Source organism: Solanum tuberosum, unplaced genomic scaffold (genome assembly GCF_000226075.1).
Source record: "Solanum tuberosum cultivar DM 1-3 516 R44 unplaced genomic scaffold, SolTub_3.0 scf00389, whole genome shotgun sequence".
Taxonomy (NCBI): Eukaryota; Viridiplantae; Streptophyta; class Magnoliopsida; order Solanales; family Solanaceae; genus Solanum; species Solanum tuberosum.
Genome location: NW_006239314.1, coordinates 165,568 through 183,879, shown reverse-complemented (window position 1 = coordinate 183,879; position 18,312 = coordinate 165,568). Strand labels below are relative to the sequence as shown.

At 34.5% G+C, this 18,312-nt stretch overlaps 1 protein-coding gene across 2 annotated transcripts; it reads right to left on the bottom strand.

The window, feature by feature from the left end:
* Positions 1-96: 96 nt before the first annotated feature.
* Positions 97-12,771, bottom strand: LOC102583586 (uncharacterized). Of its 2 annotated transcripts, XM_015302925.1 has the most exons (5): positions 12,571-12,771; positions 11,991-12,068; positions 7,644-7,737; positions 6,834-6,938; positions 97-765 (listed from the first exon to the last, which is right to left on the bottom strand). In XM_015302925.1, the coding sequence occupies exons 1-5, from the start codon at positions 12,723-12,725 to the stop codon at positions 499-501; spliced, it is 699 nt and encodes a 232-aa protein (XP_015158411.1). In that variant the 5' UTR covers positions 12,726-12,771; the 3' UTR covers positions 97-498. The 2 variants fall into 2 exon arrangements, with proteins under 2 accessions (XP_015158411.1, XP_006362323.1); XM_006362261.2 differs by lacking the exon at positions 11,991-12,068 and having other exon boundaries at positions 12,571-12,770.
* Positions 12,772-18,312: the final 5,541 nt, after the last annotated feature.

The following is an 18,312-nucleotide window of genomic DNA, read 5'->3' as shown; positions in this document are numbered from 1 at the left end:
TGGTTAATTATTTTTAAGTGCTAAGCTGTTAGAGTTAGTTTTAGACTCTACTGACTAATGTGGTTAGGTGGAAGTTAGCTTACATAGCACTTGTCATTCAACAAAATAAAATACCTTTCCTACTTGTGCAAATATCTGGAGTCGGTTTGTGAGCTTTTCGCCATTTTCTCTTCTTTCATCAATGGCATGGAACTTGACATATTTATCTCTTACTATACAGTGACAAAAAAGCTCAAGACAAATTAGCTTTACAATGCCCAGGTTCTTTATGATAAAATTGAGCACCAAATTTTGAAAGCTTAATTTAAGAGCTCAAATAGACTTCTCAATGCAATACATATATCACCTCCCTGTGCCACCATCAAGAATAAAATGTTTGCCGCCTATACGAATGGAACCGTTATGATGAATAATGTCTTGATTGCCATGGAATTTACGGGGTGACTTTTCATAGCATTGTGCCTTTAACTTAAAAGGCAAAGTCAACCGACTACATCTTTAGTCTTCAAGTGCTGCAATCTCATACCTAACTTCTTCCAAATGTTCATTTATTGCCGTCACTGCATCTTGAACACCATTGATAGCTTCCTTGAGAGCATTATCAAATTCTGCATCAGCTTCTGCTTCTTCAGTACCTGAAGCTTCGGTTATCTTCTGGATATGCACGCATTCATGTCCAGTTGGCTTACTAAATCTACAATTTTCATGACTCACTAGACGCTCCGAGGGGCGGCCAGCTCTTTTCAAGACTTGTATTGTAGCGGTCTGCCAGACAAATTGCGACAATACGTCAAGCAAAGTCATAAAAAGAAATGGAAGCTTGCCATGTCTCTCACGTACATAGACAACATACATAGCAGCACTCTGAACATCAAATATTTGGACTAATTCTTGAAACTAGGATACATAAGAAGAGGGAAGTTAATCATGGGAAGATAGTTTGGGCATGGATTCTGGAGAAGATAAAATTATACCCAGTTCCCACGTTCAGATTTATATAGAACTCTTCCCTGTTTTAGTTTGTTGCTAAGAGATCGACACCTTTCTACATTTAGAAACACAAACTATTACAGCTCCATTTTCCCCTTAAAGTGATCCTCCTAAAGGAAGTGTGACACAAGTTTAAGATCATTAGATCCTGAAGGGTACTTTTCGTTGTCATATACATTTAGGTAATCTATCACAAGTCAGTCTTTCTTTCTTAAAGTCGTGTCCAGCCAAACACCGCCATAGAAAATAAACATAGTAGTTCTTAGAAGTTTAAATGTATGTGCATTACCGCCATTATAATGTTCTTAACAACACATCTATTATCATTCTCATCATGCTTATTAATTGAAGCTACCATTAGCTTCGGCTTTATTTTCTGGAAAATATTTTTTAAAATTTTCTGGTAACTTTCTGAAACTTTTTGCTTTGGTCAGAGCTAGGCTACTAAAAATTGATTACCAAAAAAAATCTAATCCCTGTAACTGAGGACACTCAGTGATGCAAAGCATTTACAAGAAGAAAAAGCTCTCATTCAAGTTTGTCGCCTAATTGTACAACTATGATTACAGATATACAACTTCCTTTAATTTGGTATTTGATTACAAATACAACAGTTAAGACGGTGAAAATTTCGAACATCAAAGAAACAAGCACAGCTGATGTGTTATGTTATTTTCTAAACTCCAACCTCTACAAAGAAAGTAACTTAAGATATACATAGTCTAAGCGCAATTATATCTCGGCTATTTTCTCTCGAACTCCTAATTTGTAATATGATTACAGATACAATACGTTTTCTATTCGGTATTTGATTACAAATATAACACGTTTTCTATTCGGTATTTGATTACAAAAATAACATGTTTCCTATCTGGTATTTTTTTACAAATACAACACTTATGAATGAAACTTTTTCAAACATCAACAAAACTAGCACAGGCTAATGTTATGCTATTTTCCAAACTCCAACGTCTACGGATAATGTAAGATAATGTAACTTAAGATGCACACAGTCTAAACAGTTAAATCACAGTTAGTTTCGCTCAAACTTCTCTTTAGTAGATAATCCACAAACATATACCAAATTTTCTTGTTGAGAACAAAATTATGATGTGAGTTCAAGTATGAAAAGAAATGTCCATTACAAGTTTTGGGATAGAGGGAATTGTAGAGTAATTTTCTCAGGATTATGAAAGGTAGCTATGTAAGAAAGGTAACAATGTAAGGCCAATGAATAAAGTTGCTAAAATTAAGTTGAAGTTGCGGCATAGAAGCTTAGAGCCTGTTTGGGTTGGGCTTTTGATTTTTGACTTATAAACCAAAAGCCATAAGTTAGAAATTCTAACTTAGGACTTTTGGCTTATATTTATCATTTTAGCTTATAACCCGGTTCATATAAGCACTTTTTTTAATTTAACCTAAGCACTACAAAAGTGCTTAAAAGCTATTTTGGCTTAAAAGCATTTAAAATAAGACAATCCAAACATTCTCTAGTCTGGACCACATTTACAGATTGGAAGTCAAGTCCTGATTGACATTTGAACTGAATGAGGTACTGTGATATTCTTTAAATACTGTGAGGTACGATATCAAGAAAATAAGTCGTACAAAAAAAAATGATCTTCAGGCCCCCAAGGCCTAGCTTGAGTGGCAAAAGGTGGAGGATTTGTAGATTAGGTCGCAGGATCAAGCCCCACACCATGCAAAGCGAAGCCCGGTATTTAAGTGGAGAAGGGTAGAGGGGCGGGCCCATTATCCACTGAGTTTAAAAGGTTGTGATTGGTCCAACGGGCGGGTCACTGATGGATTTCTCAGTTATCAAAAAAAAATTATCTTCAGAGAAATCCATCACACTATTATGAAACCTTTAGATGACTTAAACAATGATGTGCACGCACACACACAAAAGGAGAATAATGAGGTTTCACCTTAACTGTTTTTGTTTTCATCAGCATGAATTTATTGAAATGCAACAAATTTGGGGTTTTAGGGGTGAGGGGAATGCAAGAGTATCCAAACCATATTCTGTCCAGTAACAAGAAGAGCCAGAACTTGTTCGATAAATATCCTCACCCCCACTCCACCCCTATTTTAATAACGTTAACAACTATCCCCTTATCGTAATCTCTTATCCTTGAAATACACTTCAACTTTTATAAAGCCGTTCCTTTCCTGTTTGGAATCAGGCCTGTCTGTACCAGCCTATTCCATTTATCAGTCTCCCTGCCAACTTTAGTTTAAGATATTTGCCTTACCATCATCCAATTGCAAAGGTAAGCACTCTGGCAATATGTTTCAGACAGATCCTCAAACTACAATTTAATTTAAAATGGAGTACTCAAGAATTGCTTCCAATTATCAAATGCTAACTTTTGTAGGTGGTCATAAGCTTTTCATCTCCATCACCTTTTTACTGGGATAGATAATAAACAAGTCCACCAATGTTATGACTAACAAAAATTAAATGGGACCAGTCTTTCTCATATCAAACAAATGCTTTAAATATATGGATATTAATCACTGGTCATGAAACCTAAACAAGCTATTCGAACCAAATAAGCAACAAATGTACCAACACGAGCATAAAAAGAAATTGAGGGTTAAGCCTGGGGGGAGGCAGCATATAATGAGGGGGTTCGGACCCCCTCGGCGAAAAATATTACTCCCTCCGTCCCATTTTATGTGGCACCATTTCCTTTTTGGTCAGTCCCAAAAGAATGTCACATTTTCTTATATGGTAAGTATTTAAAGGTACAATTCCTTTTTTACCCTTGTTGGTCCCACTTAATCTTAAAATAATACTCCAATACATTTATGAGGAGAGAGAAAAGTGAGTCTACTTTTTAAAGGGCAATTTGGTAAACATTTCAAAGTCTTCATTTATTTCTTAAACTCCGTGCCCGATCAAATGTTGCCACATAAAATGGGACGGAGGGAGTACTATTTATACATGGTTAAAATTATTTTTTAGGTATGTATAATAGATGTCGAACCCCCTTCCACTAGTTCGTGTGTTTACTTCTCAAATTTTGAACCCCCTTATTAAAATTTCTGGCTCCGCCACTGGGTTAAGCCATGCATGGCAAAATAATTCAAGATCAGGACATGTAAACCTTTTGCGCATTAAGCATGTAATAAAAGTTGTTTCGAATACTTAGTTACACAATCCAACTTTACGGGTGATTATTAAGAACCCCCTATTTTTGTCCAAAGTGAATTTAATACCCCCTAACAGGTGTTCTGGAAAAAGATGTGCTATCATTTGTCTTAAATCGCGTGAGAAGAGAAAATACCAAAAGCAGCCAAACTCATATACTTGTCATCTTCTTATTGGTTTTTTCTTTAAAAAGTAACTGTACTTAATTAGTTTTTATAACATTTTTCATTTTAGGTTTTTTTTATTCTTTTTCCATTTTTTTATTTTGTTCTTTATTCTTCTTTCTTGTTTGTCTTCTTCCCAATCACCTTTCTTCCCTAAACAGACAAACATATCTTTCTTTCTCCACTCCCTTAACACCACTATTAATTTCAATTCTACCTTCACTCAGAGATATATTACATTCTCTTTCACCATAGTTAATGTAGTTTTCGGGAACATAATATTGAGGAACAATAGGTGATAAATTATTGGTCAAAATATATTATCCTCCTCCTTGCACTATGTTTTCGTAGAGAAATTTGTTGGTGAATTTAGTATTAGGGTCTATTTGGAAAGCCACTAGATAATTAGAATTGGCATATTTACTAGGGTAGTAATTACACATCCTAGTAATTACAACGTAGTCAAGCTAGGGGACAAAGGCTCCGACTTCGATCAAGTGAAGTGCATAAGGATGAGGAAGGCAAGGTGTTGGTGGAAGAAACCTCCATTTAGTAAAGATGACAAGCTTACTTCCACAAACTCTTGAAAGGAGAAGGGAACAGAAACATTGTATTGGGTGAGTTGGCGTACTTTGAAAGACTTCGGGCAATATAGGTATTTTAGGGTTAAGGAGGCTATACATGCTATTAGTAGGATGAATAGAGGAAGAGCGACCAGACCTGATGGGATTGAGGTGGAATTTTGGAAGTGCTCAGAGAAGCCAGGTATGAAGTGGTTAACTGGGTTGTTTAATGCAATTTTTAAGACCGCAAAAATGCCTAACGAATAGAGATGTAGTACAATGGTTCCATTGTACAAGTGATATCCAAAATTGTAACAATTATAGGGGTATAAAATTGTTAAGTCACACTATCAAGTGTGTTAATGACTCATTCTTTCTAATATATGTAATTTCAAAAACTAGAATAATAATGTAGCTACACAAAAAAAGAGATTAAAAAAACAAATAAAAAATGGAATCACAAGGACTAAAAGTTGGGAATGAGAAGAAAGAAAATAAAAGAAAAATACATTTAGAACTTAAAAATAATTTTAAATGTAAAAATACAAAAAATTAAATTAAATTAATAGAAAAAATAAATTATGAAGAAAAGAAATAAAAATAAAAATACACGGGAAATAAATTTAAAAGTAACCTCGTTGTTACATGATGCAATTGCACTCAATTCTCAACCCCCTTGAAAATTGGAGAGTGCAATTATCCACTCCCTATTACACCCAATTCCCTTCCAAGTAATTGCATGCCCAAACAAATTGGTCAAACTGTGTAATTACACCCAATTACACTGAAATCCAATTACCATATGGCATTCCAAACAAGCCCTTAATTAAACAAAATGAAGAAGGAAAAAGTGGAATAAAATAAATTAGAAATCAAGGGAAATTTTTCAATTTCCTGGCCCCTGGGAAGATTTGTGCTCATCGGCACCATTTTTTCCTACAAGATAGTGATTCATTTTATTCACTTTATCTCAACGATCTAGGTGTGTGCTGGATTATTTTTATCACTTTTTTCTCCTGTTTTCTGTGATTAAAAATGTTACTGATACTCTGATAGTTTTGAAAACAATATTAGACTAGGACAATATATTGTAGGTTGTGTTGTTGGCAATGGCTGTAGGTGTATATTGATGTTGACAGCTCCGGATAATGGTGATTGGAAATTAAAAATAAAATAAAAGGAGAAGATGAAGTAGTCGAGTAACAGTTGAAGCAAAGGGAGTCGTGGAGTGGTAGAATGTCCGTGGGAGAAGAGGGAATGGCAGAAGTATATGAAATTTGAAGGAGATGGTGGAAGTGGAAAAAAGTGTAAATGGAGTGAAAAAAAAATTAAGTGGATTTTCACTGGGTATGTTGTTTGAGGTGGCATATGACGTGGCTGTGTGTGTAACATACTGCCCCTCATTAGATTGGATCTTCATTTTCAAAAGGGTATTAAATTCACTTCAGACGAAAAAATAGGGGGGTAAATAATCACCTGTGAAGTTGAATTATGTAACTAAGTTTTCAGGACAAGTTTAGGAGGGGAATTTTATGTATTTTCTCAATGTTTTTACTACATTAAGAAGACCACTGATGCACAGAAACTCTCAAAGTTCCTGGTCCCTCAATTTCTGCCACTACATGTTTATTGTTCTTCAGTTATCATTTCATTTTGTTATGTTTATTGTTCCTTTTCTTTGTATGTTTTAGAATGATTCCCCTATTATTTGTGATGTCTTCCTTGCTTTTGTTTTCTGCTTTTAAATCTGCTTTGATATGCGTTACTTGAGCCAAGGGTCTTCCGAAAACCTCTCTACCTCGGGTAAGGTATGCCTACACACTACCCTCCCCAGACCCCACTGTGGGATTACACTGGGCATGTTCTACTGATGCACAGAAACAATAAGTCAAACAGAACATATACTATTTCACAGCTAATATCTATAATAAATAACTGCAAATTCAATGACAGAAATACCAGCTGCAGCTTCATCTTTTCTTGATTTTGAACAGATCTCAAAAGTAGAGACAGATCTTCTCGGAAGCAATGGGCAGTTAGAAACTGAGACTCCATCTCAAGGACCTGGAGTGATGAAAATTGCTCAGAAATTGCAAACATGATGCCATTGTTCAGAGCTATAAGCCAAACCACAGTTATGGGCGGTAGACAGTAGGATTATAACACCACTGGCAGAGTTGAGGTATAGTGAATGATGAAAGTGAAGGGATCATGACATGGTACTATCAAGGAGCTCGTGGATAAGATGGATAAACTGTACCTCATGTTTGCTTATGCATTAAGTGTAGGATGGTAGCTGAGGTCTATGTTGCTCGAACCCTCCAAATATGTTCTCGCACATGTGCCGGATTATCCAAAAATACACTATTTTGAAGTATCCGACACACACCCATCGATATTTTTAAAGAGTCCGAGCAACATAGGCTAAAGTTGTCTACCTCTGAATAATTCGACTATGTACAACTATTATATGTAGTAAGAAAATTTATAAATATTAGTTGGGAGTGGCAGCACTTGGTGTGGGTCATTAGGAGGGAAAGGGTCAAAGATGAACTTTTCATCCCTATCCGGATGGAGGGTCTTCTTCTTTTGATAAGAACCTAACAATTAAGGAGGGGTTTCTCATAGGCAGGATTAACCAATTAAGTATGGATTACAGTATGAGTGAACTGTTAATACACAGGTAGATCCGATCTCTAATCCTGTCCCCCTCCTTCAAAACAAACTAGAAGCTGGATTAATATCTGCACGATGCACCACCATACTAACCTGCTTTGAACAATCATTAAATTCAGCAGTGATCTCACTGCATAGCTGTTGGTAAGTTGATTCTACTCCTGAAGCCATATAATCTTCAAAACCTCTGCAAGTCAAAGGGCATGAGCAGACCATTTAGAACTGCAACACATCCAGACTAAAAGATAAAAGAAAGATTATACATTTTTATGCTCTAAAAGAAAACACAAATCGTAGGTCATAGCAATCAAAATTGACATGAAAGAAGCAACAGTCAAGATAATCAGATCATATTGGTTTCTGCCCATAAATGGTGCAAATTAGGAATGAGAAACAGAATTACTTACTGATAACTAAAACATCATTTCAGTAAGCAATGACTATTTTTTATTTACTTTTTATTTTTTACTTTTTGATGACTGTGTTGTTTGGGCCAGCTTTCGCACACCTCGACTAATTCCATGGAATACTTTCCACCTCCCACCAGCAACAAGTACCAAGTAGCTCTGTCCACCAAGGCTGAAGAATCACCTAGTGTTTTTTGTCTCCGTTGAGTTTTGAACTGACACCTCAAGGTTCTAAACCACTTCATTAACCACTAGGCCACACCCTTGGGTGTCAGTAAGTAATGACTACTATAAGGCTTATGTCATATCAATTACCCATCTCCATCATCTTCCATGCTTGTTCTCTTACCTCCTTTACTTTTTCTTTTTTAGTCTTTTCAGGGTTAGCATACTGTGGTTTCCAAGGCATCATTGGAATTTGGCAAAATAAAATGATCCTTTCTTCTGATCAGCAAATAATTGTTTTCATTTAAATAGAGGAACCAAGGATGTTCTACATGATTTGTAAACAAAAAAAAAGTCAACTCCAATGAGATCAAACAGTCCATATAATAAGCTAACATTCACATATCTATGTTTATTATACCCCCAAAAAAAAAAAAAAAAAAGTATCTTAGAACACAGAATCTGTGCATGGTGTGCGAACTTCTTAGCAGCTTCTATTTCTTTCCTTGAAAATAGGCAGGGGAGTCATTTCCCTGAAGATTCTGATGTGTTTGGCTGGCCAATAATTACTTGCTCAACATGGAATTGAGTGTAATTGAGGTGGGAAATAACTCGTCAATTCTCAAGAGAGAGGTAAGAATTGCCAGTAATAAAAAAAAAAAAAAAAAAAAAAAAAAGTATCTTAGAACACAGAATCTGTGCATGGTGTGCGAACTTCTTAGCAGCTTCTATTTCTTTCCTTGAAAATAGGCAGGGGAGTCATTTCCCTGAAGATTCTGATGTGTTTGGCTGGCCAATAATTACTTGCTCAACATGGAATTGAGTGTAATTGAGGTGGGAAATAACTCGTCAATTCTCAAGAGAGAGGTAAGAATTGCCAGTAATTATTTAGAAACTGTTTCAAAAAAAAAAAAAATTATTTAGAAACTGTTTCAAAAAAAAAAATGAATTGCCGGTAACTATTACAAGGTGACTTTTCAAATTCTTTTAGTTTTCTCTATCAAATGTATTATTCTTTTAACACTCTTCTCTTCCATTTTTTTTTTCTCGTCTTCCAAAGATGTATTGCTTTTGGTGCTATTACATTTTTTTATGAGCTTTTATATCTTAAAGTATCTTACATTAGCTGGAACACCCCTGGAAGGCAGCACTAACAAAAGCAAATGGGGAATCGTCCCAGCAGAGTAATATGGTGGACTATATGGAAGGAGAGAAATTTCTAAGTGCTTTGAAGGCAACAGCAGCTCTATACAAAAGTTAAAACTGAGTGTATTATTAGATTTTGTTATTGGTGTAGTTCAGATTTTAAAAACAGAATAAATACACTCTTGATTGATGATGTAGCGCAGAAAGTTTTCTCACTCTTATAAGCATGTGACGTGCAAAATAAGTTTAAAACTGATTAGTACATCTAAATTTCATTTTTTAATTGGATACATCACATTTATTTACACTAAATTAATTATCATTATTTTTTAAATTGACGGTTTTTTTTCTCTTCCTTTTACCTTTCATTTCCTATTTATTTTCTTTTGTTTTTCCAAACAGACAGTCAATCACCACCTACTATATTGTTTTCTTGTCAAAAGGATGTATCTGTTCAGGGCATCATTTGTTTTGCTCCTATTTTGGATGAATATTTTAAATTCATGGTAGCTAGTTCTAATAAGTTCTGTCTTACTTAATCATCTGTTTGAAAAAAGAAATTGATCACCACTGCCTATAGTCACTGGTCACAGCAACACTACCGACAGAGAACCACAGCTGGCTATCACCTCTTTTCTCCCGTTTGTTTTTCCTCTTCCCTGGACCATTTCATCGTTCCAAAAAGAAAATCATTTTGTCTCCCAAAATGATCATCAGCACAGCCATCCACCATAGCTACCTTTTTAACACAGCAATCCACCATAGCCGTTAACACACAAATCAGTCTGGAGGCCTCCACCATCTTCCTCCCTTTCACCGCTAGCTTCCACGGCCATTACTTTCCAACACTCCTCTCACTACAAAAATTTCAAATCTAGAGAAAATTCCCACCTAAAAAATCACTTCCAATTCAATCTTCAATCTCATCACTACCCCAAGGTATAAAACGCATTGGAGATTAATTAGTGAAAGCAACTAATCAAAGGAGTAAAAAGATGGGCCAAACTTCAGTATCCTTGAGAAGAAAGGTGTCCATAGGATTTTTTAAGGTGTTTCCTCACATGAATTTTTGAAGCCATTATCATCCTTTTACTGATGGAAGAAAGGGCGTTGGTGAGACTGAGACTTCAAAGAAAGGGGAACGAAAAAGAAAAGGAAAGAAAATGGAATAAGAGAAAAGAAAAGAAGAAAAAAAAGGGATAGGGAGAATTTTTCTTTAAAAGAAAAATAGAAATATACACTTCAGGTGCGTAAATTTTACCCGTTCATACAAAACGAGTCCTCATGTTTTAGGTGTGTATTTATTCTGTTTTAAGAAGTATAGGGGTAATAGGATGGGCACATTATAAGTCTGTAGCTAAAAATCCGAAATAAGTTCAAGGATGCTTTTTTGCCTTTAGAAAACTAAATTCGTATTTGGTAATATATTTTTAAGGAAAAACAAGTATGTAAAATACCTAGTTATAACTGATAATATTTAATATTTTTGAACACACATATATTTGGAATACTTTAAAGCTCATTTACTTGTTCATCTGAAAAAGAACTATTTGATTTTTTATATGAATTGCACTATGTCAATTTATGTGAAGCTATTTGATGGGTCATGGACCAGGGAGTTTAAGAAAGAAAGGATGACTTTTAGAACTTGTTGTCTTACAATTGTCATAGTCCCTCTGTTTCAATTTGTTTGACCTTCTTTCCTTTTTAGTGGGTGTTTGGATTGGCTTAATTTAAGTGGCTTTTGGATTTTAAGCTCCTTTTAGTTTTGGAATTGTTTGGGAAACAAACACTTTTTTTAAGGCTGGAAAAGTATTTTTTTTTAAAAAAAGAGCCAAAAAGCCAAAAGTTGGGTGTCCCAAACTTATGGCTTTTAGCTTATAGCATACAAGTCACTTTAAAAAAGCCAATCCAACACCCCTTCGTCCGTTTCAAAAGGAATGTCTCTTTCCTTTTTTGGAAACTCTTTAGTTTCAACTTTTCACATGCATGTTTAAGACCACAAGATTAAAGGTCATTTTGGTACATTCTACATATCTTCAATCTAAGACAACGAGATTCAAAGGTCTGCATTACTTTCTTAAACTCCGTGTCAAGTCAAAACAGGACAATCAAATTGAAATGGAGGGAGTTTCTCAATTAGTGTAAAATGATAATTTCACTAAACCTTCCAAATTTAGAAAGAGGTCGTTCTTCTTTGGACAGACTAAACATAAATAGGCTCACATAAATTGAACAAGATGAGGGTAATTTTTATATTTTAAAACTAAAAAATATTTAACTCAGTAATTTATATTTTTATGAAAATATCTATGTCAGTAATTGTAATTACTCATTTTCAACCAAACATAACACTAAAAATTACATCGTTATCAGTTTATGTCAAACAGCCAGGTATTTTCTGTAATTACTATATTCTGTAATTTATAACTCTGGTAATTATACAGTAGTTTCCAAACAAACCCTTGATCTTTCCTAGCATGACACAGGTAATTCCATATAACTGCAGGGATTATGCAGCTAGAACTGTGTAGTGCAAGAAAAGATGGTTAAAGATTATTCACCTATTTAAAACATATAACATCTAGTTCGACAGTGGATGGTTTGTTTAAGTATGTCAAGGTTTTTTAATTCTATAGGGAAACAAGGTATTACATTTGGTTGGAGGTAACTCAAATGCAAAATTTTGGAAGATGTATAAGCTCATCAACAATAGGTATACCTGGATGACAGTCGAAATTGGGATGTTCGGTTTACAATTGTTGGCACTTGGCAATGCATGTTGTTGTCATCGTTGGTCCTAATACTCCATAAATTTGATTTAAGGAGATGTTAGCATATCCTGAGAGGTTGAGGGACCAAGCTAGAGCAATGTTTTGGAAACTTAACATGAAAGTAAATGGTACAAATGAAGAAAATAGGTGGGGAAATGTAAGAGTAAGCGTTCAAGTACTGGTGTTATGACCTTAAAGGTGGAAGATCTCCCTAACAAGGATGACAGGTCTATGTTGAAGTTGATAAATAGCTAGGTGCTACTTCTAAATGAAGAAAGAGGGCTAAGAATCCACACAGTACCTTGAAGATGGAACGCAACATAGATTTGATTTCAGTTTCCCTTTGTATGTATGCTCTTATTAGCTCAATTTAAGGTTAAGTTTTGGAGGAAAGGATTTCATTTGGCATAGCAGAAGGCGTGTTTAGCTAATTTATTCTGTTATTGGGTTTTGCAGTTTCAAAAACCCAAATAAATACTCAAAAAGACAAATAGACGAGATTTGGTAGCAGAAAATCAATCTCCTTACCGCTTCAGCCTCGCATAAGCTTCGGCTCTGCGTTGCTGCACACCCACAAATCTTCGAAGCACTGCCACAATTTTCAATGGATCGCTCTCTCCGTAATTACCTTCCTCCGAAATTTCTACCTTCTTCTCGAATTCTTCCACCATGCTCGACTTCATACCTCTATCTCATCTATTTCTCCCCCAATTACCTACAAAATCAAAGCTTTATTGATTTTATATTGGGCATGAGAAAGAGTTTTTGGCCAAAACATCCCTATACTATCCTCAAAACCTAATGTACATCCTTAAAGTATCAATGTAAACAAATAACATCCTTAAAGTTTCACAAAATTGGCAGGTTTCATCCTTCTGTTACTAACAGCTTAAAATCTAACAGAAAACTCACGTAATTTCACAACCACATAACCAAAAAGAAAAACAAAACTCAAAGTGAAAGAAATATAGCATGGCAGAAAGTTATTCGCATGTATAGCTGTTTGTTTATTTTTCAAATGATCATATAATTAATTTGATATTAATGATGTCTCACAAAAAAAAAATATTTGTTTTATATTTAAAAATATTCTTTTTCCAATTTCTTTTTTACTTTAGATATTTATTACATTGGAACTAAATGTAATTATCACATATCCTTCTCAAAAAATATAATTATCACATATTCAAGAACCCAACATAAAATTTTCAAATGAAATAATATCGAATCAAATTTCAGAAAAATGAATCAAACGGAATGAATTTTGATTTTTCAAATTGAAAAAATTGAGCCAAAATTTTCAAAATCGAACAAAACGAATGTCCACCAAAAAATCTACAAAGATTGTCAATTTCATGGTATCTAAATTTCATTTTTTTTTTTAATTGCATGAAACTTTTATGATTTATTTCAATAGTTGATAGCACGTTTTATTAAAAATCTGAATTTTGTTTAGTAAGTGGAATCCTCTTCATCCTGCATTTCTTAAACTTTCTTTTTATTTTTTTTTCTTTTCGTGTTTTCTTTGGACATGTGAAAGTCACGTTTTTTGCATATGATTTTGAAGCTCCCGTTAGTTTCTTAACGGTGGCACATTGAAAGGATGAGAGTTGTTAACTTTGAGAAATGTAAAGGATGTTTTTTGCTTACAAAAATATAATAAGGATGTAGTTTAAGTTAAAGGTATAGTACAAGGATGTTTTTGGCCAAAATTAGAGATATTAAAATGGATTGAAATACAAATCATGTTAGGTCTTAACCCACTCAAATTTACTTTGGATTTAAATGTCCTTAAAAACGGTTGGATTTTGACCCACCTAATTTGATTTGTTTAATCTCAATAATTTCAATATATTGTTATTTAAATTTTATAACCACAATTTGAATTTTAACTAAAGAAAAATTAAAAAAAGAAATTATAAATCGATAGATAAATTCTAAAAAGATATAAAATAGATAGTAGTTTAAACATTTAATATAGGCTTAAGTAATTAGCGGCCCTTAATTTCACCCTGTAAACGTTCATAGAGATTGTGTTACTTCTTTCCTCCTCGTTGGTTGTGATTTGAAGGATTCTTCATGGTGAATGAGTCTCGTTTTTTAGGTGGTATTGTTGCTGTTTGGAGGTAATAATTCTCACCCTTCATTTTATTGAGTGATTCAAAGTTATAGCTACACTTTATAAGCAAGAATACGAATAGACGGCTGGAAAATTATATTTGGATAGTTACGTGATGTTGGGTTGTTTTGAAGTATTTTCAGATGTTGTTGTTGCTGGAATTTTTGGAAATGCTTTGTATGTGTGTGGCTCTTGTTGATATGATTTTGGAAGAGAAGAAGAAGTATATATGGGTATTTAATTGTAAGATAAATTAGTGTAACATTGATTCTATTATTGCATTGGAATTTTCAAATTATTTCTTCTTGCTTCAAAATCTTGTGTTTAGGGAGACTGTTTGTTATTGACCAGACATGCTAAAATACTATAAGCTCCATCAATTTTAAATTAAGCTTCTTCCCTTTTAACCTCTTATTGCTTATGAAGAGAAAGCCATGATTCCAAATGTAATTATTGGATGAACTCACCGGATGGTGATCGAAAGCGGTGAGTTAGAGTTATTATGGTTATATTGAACAACTATAGGACTGTATTACATATGTTTTTTCTGGCTTTAATGGTTTGAAGGCTCATGGTTGGGATTTGGTTATGGTTAGTTTTGGGTTTGAAAAGAGGGGTGTGGCGATACGTCGAGTTTTTATTGTTGTGCGGGCATACTCTATTTGATTGTTGTTGACTATTGCGTAGGTCTCCACTTGTTAATAGTTGCTGCAAAAATGTATGTTAGGTCATTAATTTGGGATTGTAGTTTGGAGAATAAAATGTAATGAAGCATACATTTAAAAAGGGTCCGGCAAGCTAGTCACTCTACTACTAATCTCTAAATTGCTGCTTTGACCCTGACGTGTTAGTATTCTATCTGTAATGGTTGTGTGACATGATTTCATGTAGATTACATACACTAAGGAAGGGGTACAATCCACATTAATACCACAAGACCATGAATTGAGGTATGTTAAGGTTAAGTGTTACTTCCTTTGAGCATGAATTTTAGAATCCTAAATCGTCAAGGGTTGTTTTACTATTATATTGTTAGAAAGACCTTCTGTGAAAGGCATTGGGATTGCAGCTGACATATTTTTGTGACTCCAATATGTTGATATTCCACTAGTTCGGTTATATAGGTTACTCGGCGTCTATGTGTCATTTTGTCGATTCCCTTGACTGTAGGTCTGTGTGTATATATTATTATTCTTCTTTAGGTGTTGTAACTTAGAAATGTTAGGGAGGAACATTAAGAGTTTGAAATCAGTCCTCCTTCCACTCTACTTTCTTCTTTTTTGGAAAATTTAAAAATAATATGTCGATTTCCAAAATTCTTAAATGTAACTCGTATGTTTAAACTACTAAGGGACATGTTTTTTTTGGAAGTACTTTCTTTTACAAATTACTAAGGAAACATATATAAAAACTTGGTGAAGCACCTTAAGATCTTCATGAACATCCTCAGGTTTAAGTTACCTTTCTTAATTTGATTTAAGTGTTCTAGTTTAATCTACAAACATATGGTTATACGAGATATTTACATGTGATACGAAAGTGATTACAAGATTATGAGGACAAGAGTGCTAACGAGCCAAGATTGGCAACATGATTCAGGTATCACAAATGCATTATGAATCCATGACATTTCATGCTATGCATTCTACTTCCGAGCTATAATCGGAAGGTATGGGGCCTATTGCCTATATTTATATGTATGAGACACAAGTGACCACAAGTTGGTGAATATGATGCCGGTTCGCTACCAGAAGGAACCACCATTGCTAGCACTTGGTTGGGTACCTAGATATGCGACATGAAATACAGTTTCCCCATAAGGGACATCAGTACAAAAGAATGTACTGAATATGTAAAGCATAAAGTATCCATAGGCAAAACAAGAGCTTAAGTGAAATTATGTATCAATTTATAAATGCATAAATAAGGATGAAAAACCACCTTTGCTTACTCTTTTGGGGTATTGAGTACATTGCATTCTTTGCTTTGCTTTAATTCACTCTTCTTTTCTTTATAAACTTTGTAGCATTTGATACGATGCCAACTGATCAGTGGTAGAAGAGGATAACCCATGCTAGGTATTTTAACCCCTAGGATGTTGTCCTAATACATATACAAATTAGGATTGGCCCATGCTAGGTATTATAACCCCTGAGGTGCCACCGTCTATATGTCAATTGGGATCGGCCCATGCTAGGTATTTTGAACCCTAAGCTACCACTCATAAGTATACAACTTTGCCTTCAGGATCGACCCATGCTAGGCTTTCAGCCCCTAGGCTGCCACCCATAATAATACATATGTGCTTTACATCTTTTCTTTAATCTTTGAGATTGTTCATATTCTTTTTAGCTTTGGGACTATACACCAGTGATGTAAACATGTGAATAAAAGACTTGAGGCAGCAATAATGACATAAGAAACAAATGTAACCTCACTATAGTAATACTTGGTAATTTATATGACACAATGAATCTTATTGGGCTAAATCATATTCGTAAATGAGCCATGAAGACACACAACAAGTGAGAACATAAAGACATGTAGAAAATGAGTCATTAAGTGATATAGCAAGTGAGCAAGTGACTCTACTAGCACATGGTTCATTTAAAACATATTTGGACATCTCAAATGGAGGCATACATGCATTTCAAATAGAGACTATAACTTCGCAAATGGAGAGGGAGGAGTGCATATGATGATACAATAGCTACACACTTAGTAGACAATATCAAATGTAAGGGTGCATAAACATGTGAACTAATGAAGCATATGACATATCGCAAATAAGGATTGCACATTCCATGTAAGGACATATAAAATGAATAATAGACATATGTGTATCTGTCATACAAATACTTGTAACATGTATAATATAGGATATTATTGACTCAATGATCCTCTTTGACTTAGTTGATAATTCATAAAATTTTCTGTTTAGAGAACCTTTGTCATAAAAATACTTGAAAGTATAAACACACAAAAATTGGAGAATGAACATGCATAGTAGTAGCTTGACACATTTTTGAAACCATGGGCGGTATGAAGAAGATTATTATTATTGGAGATTGTACACCCTCACATTGTAGCTTTTACCATAAGGATCACTTAGAGATCTCACTTGGTTGGTACACGGAATATAGGACTTCATGCCATAAAATATGAAATCAAATAGCTTTACATACCTTGTCCCCCGACCAATACTATGTGGTACCATGAACCATCCTTTCTTTTGAGGCGTTAATCTACATTAATGGCAAGTAATAGAGCTAATATTACCAGCTAATAAACAAGGTTGGATCACTTTGACTTACCAAAACTGTAGTCGGGCAGCAACTCAAAACCCCTCTACTAATGGGTGTTCTTTTCACACATTCCTTTATCATCATGTTTACACAATTTATAACCTTCCCATGAGGTCATCCAACACTACCTGTAATTTACAACATCCAAAAAAATAAATACACACATAACGGGCAGCACAGCACGCCCGCACAACCCACAATTCAAATGGTGTATCTTCATTTCTTCCCTAAAACATTTCACATGACTTTCTCTTAAGGCTAGCCAATATTACAAATGATAATCTGCAAAATATATAGATTACATCACAATCGGGTCAATAGGTCAAGTAATGGACCACTACGACGTTATGTCGAACACCTAGCAGGCATAAAGCTCTACAACTTTTCATAAATAGTGTTTCAACACCCAACGACTCCATACTTACAAACAACACTCTCGCTACCGTGTATAGGAATAAAATGATGCCCTTTACCACTAATAAACCCAACCATCCATCCAGTACTTCTCCAAACTTCACCACATATATACAACCCAAACCTTTCTAAAATAATCAATAAAATTTTGACTCACTGCTTCCAATCATTTTTTCATGAATTTGTAGTAAAACAATGTAGATAAATCTCACCCAATCTGCTATATATAGTGAGAAAAAATGGGGCAGTAACCTTACCTCAAATTCTGGAAAATTGTTCTCTTACCTTGTACTCCTTCAAGAGTTTTAATTACCCTTCACACTTGGCTGGAAGTTATGAGGGTTTCTTTAAGAACCCGTAGAGTATTTTGAGGTGGCTATGATAATCATTGAGGGAAAGAGAGAGTGCTGGAGATGGATTTTTTTTCTATGT